Source organism: Erigeron canadensis, chromosome 3 (assembly GCF_010389155.1).
Source record: "Erigeron canadensis isolate Cc75 chromosome 3, C_canadensis_v1, whole genome shotgun sequence".
Taxonomy (NCBI): Eukaryota; Viridiplantae; Streptophyta; class Magnoliopsida; order Asterales; family Asteraceae; genus Erigeron; species Erigeron canadensis.
The window spans coordinates 35,093,944-35,096,782 of NC_057763.1; the positions used below are offsets into that span (position 1 = coordinate 35,093,944).

The window sequence follows — 2,839 nt, forward strand, 5'->3', positions numbered from 1 at the left end:
ATAACTTGATACCATTGGAGATGCTCTTACATCGATCCTTTTCCTTACTATAGGGTCACAAACTCCTAGATTTGAAAATTGACATTTAATTAGTATCAAACATGGCAAAATGACCTGCTAACAGTGTCGGAGGTGCCAATAGAACACATACACGAACCCAAAACACCAAGGTCAAAACAGGGTTTGCAAAACCCAGGACTTATATCCGGGTTTGACAGCCCGTGTATAGTAGTTTTACAATTGAGTTTCTTGAACAACCGGTTTTACAAATATTTGCAAAATTAACATGCTACTTTTGGCCTTTTGCTAAAAATTTATTTTCCAAATTAAATTGCACAAGATACTACGTACTACAAATTAAGGAGCAAAGTAACAAAAGACGGTTGAAACAAAGTATAAGCATGGAATTGGATTGGGTCAACTGCTTGCTTTATCTTCATCTGACTCGATGAATATATATCGGTAGATGTATTAAATTTTATTGGCCACTTAATACATAATACTGAAAATAAATTAATTAGGGCCCTTATATAACAAATTTGGGAAGTGATATCCCACAACACAAATTAGTCATCCACAACAATCAATGCTTTACACAGTTATATACTATGCAGTATAATATATATGTATGTTGTGAATGGCTAATTTGTGTTGTGGGGATATCATTTCCCAAACAAATTTCCAAGAACACAAATTATAATAATTAAAGTTGGGTGGTCAAACACAACCCGTAAACACTTACATTACGATAGTTTATTACACGTACGGAATAGTAAATACAGTACATCGATCATAATTAAGCATAGTACAATTAATTATATTAATTTGGGCCATATATTTTATGATCACATCTTATGGTACCAGTAGGTTCCTTTGTGTTCGCTATCCTCATCCGGCTCGATGTAAATGCATTCCTTGGCCTCTCTATACATAGCTTTGAAAATCGGGGTCCTATCGATCTTATAAAACTCACCCAACACCGGCTTGATTGCATCCCGTGCCTCCTTTGCATGATAATGTGGAATGTATGAGATCAAATGATGCAACACGTGAGTGTGTGTCACATCATGGAAAACCCTGTTTAGGAATCCAAAGTCACGGTCGATGGTCGATAAGGCCCCTCGGATCCAGTTCCATTCGGTCGAGTCGTAATGAGGCAAGGAAAGATGGGTGTGATGCAAATATGTGATCAAGACGAAAAAGACGTGGACTCCTATCACGGGGATTCCGTACATGCACAATACCCACGCGGCCCCTTTTGCGGCCACGAGAAGCTTAACTGCGTAAATAACGCCTAGAATACCAATGTCGGATACCACGACCTGAATCCTTTCACGGTCCGTGAAAATAGGACTCAAGGGGTCAAAGTGGTTGGCAAACCTTCCGTATTTCTTTCCGGAAATATTAGTCAAAAGATATAAAGGAAATCCCAAGGTCAACCTAAAGACCAAAGTGAACACTCGACCCGGCGGGTTGTTGAGAACCTTTGAGTAAATTCTTACCTTGGACTTGCGTTTAGGAATGTAAACTTCGTCGTTATCGAGTGAGTTTGTGTTGGCATGGTGATTTCGGTGGCTATATTTCCAAGAGAAATAAGGGGTGAACAGGGCCGAATGGAGGAAAAAGCCAACAGTGTCATCTATCCATTGGTACTCACTGAACGCATGGTGACCGCATTCATGACCAATGACCCATAACCCGGTTAGGATGCTGGCTTGGCAAAACCAGTAAACGGGCCATGCTAAGTAAGATAGTGGAGCAGGAATTTGTGGAATGTATGTGTTGGCAAGGTAGTAGAAGACGTAGGTAATGATGAGATCGTGAACAACATAGTACGATGAACGGATGACAGATCGTTCAAAGCAATGGGCCGGGATCGCTTTCTTTAGGTCACTTAGCGTGAATGGTGGATCAATCGGGACACGTTTTAGGATATCATCCTTGCTTTCAGCTGTTGGATCCGACATCCGACCACCTGCACCCATGTTGTTGATTTATGATTAACCTGCACGTACATATAGGAAAAAAGCCATGTTAATCTAGCTAGTATATAAAAAGTTACTCGTATATATATAAAACTAACTATTTAATTAATTGGAACATGTATATATTATATATATGTTTCAAGAAGTTTGAGGTATAGTAGCTTAGGGAAGAATAAAAGACCTCAACAGATAAAGTGGGTTAATTGTCTTCTGCTGGTTATTTTCTCTGGCTGGTGCCTTGTATTTATAGTCGCATCGATCAAGTTGCCAACAAATCTGACTATTTTAATAGCCAACGACCTTTAGTCAATTTGGCTACAATTTTTTGACTCAAGGATATATGTATTATACAGTTAATCCTTTTTATATATTTATCGAACATTATTTAATGTGCAGCCTCTTATGATAACCAATTAAGTAGTCGTTCGTTTATATATGTAGTGAATGAAAATATTTATATTCTGGTTTCTTTACAACTTTAATCCAACAACACATAATAGTTACTTGAACATGTTGCTGTCCATTCTATCTAGTGGTAGAGCCAGATAGAGGCAAATTATGGTCGTGACCATCTCACAGTGTCTATAAAACCTTGTATTTCTTGTATTCTTATAATATTAGTTTAATCCATGTATAGTTAATTGTCTCTCTAACAAAACTTAAAGTTTAGAATCTCAGATGGCTCACACCATCTGAACATATAGCTCGCCCCCTCTAGCTTAAAATCCTAACTAAGCAACCGATTGTATCATTATATTATATTATATTCATTCTCATTTTAAATGTCCTAGTTTGACTTTTAAAGTTTTTTATCGTTAAATTTTGACTGTAGTTATTTTATATTGTTTTATGTA

General features: G+C 37.3%; 1 protein-coding gene across 1 annotated transcript; it reads right to left on the bottom strand.

The window, feature by feature from the left end:
- Nucleotides 1-697: 697 nt before the first annotated feature.
- Nucleotides 698-2,271, bottom strand: LOC122590523 (delta(12) fatty acid desaturase DES8.11-like). Its single transcript, XM_043762720.1, has 2 exons — nucleotides 2,167-2,271; nucleotides 698-2,005 (listed from the first exon to the last, which is right to left on the bottom strand). The coding sequence occupies exon 2, from the start codon at nucleotides 1,983-1,985 to the stop codon at nucleotides 846-848; it is 1,140 nt and encodes a 379-aa protein (XP_043618655.1). The 5' UTR covers nucleotides 1,986-2,005; nucleotides 2,167-2,271; the 3' UTR covers nucleotides 698-845.
- Between the last annotated feature and the right edge of the window lie 568 nt (nucleotides 2,272-2,839).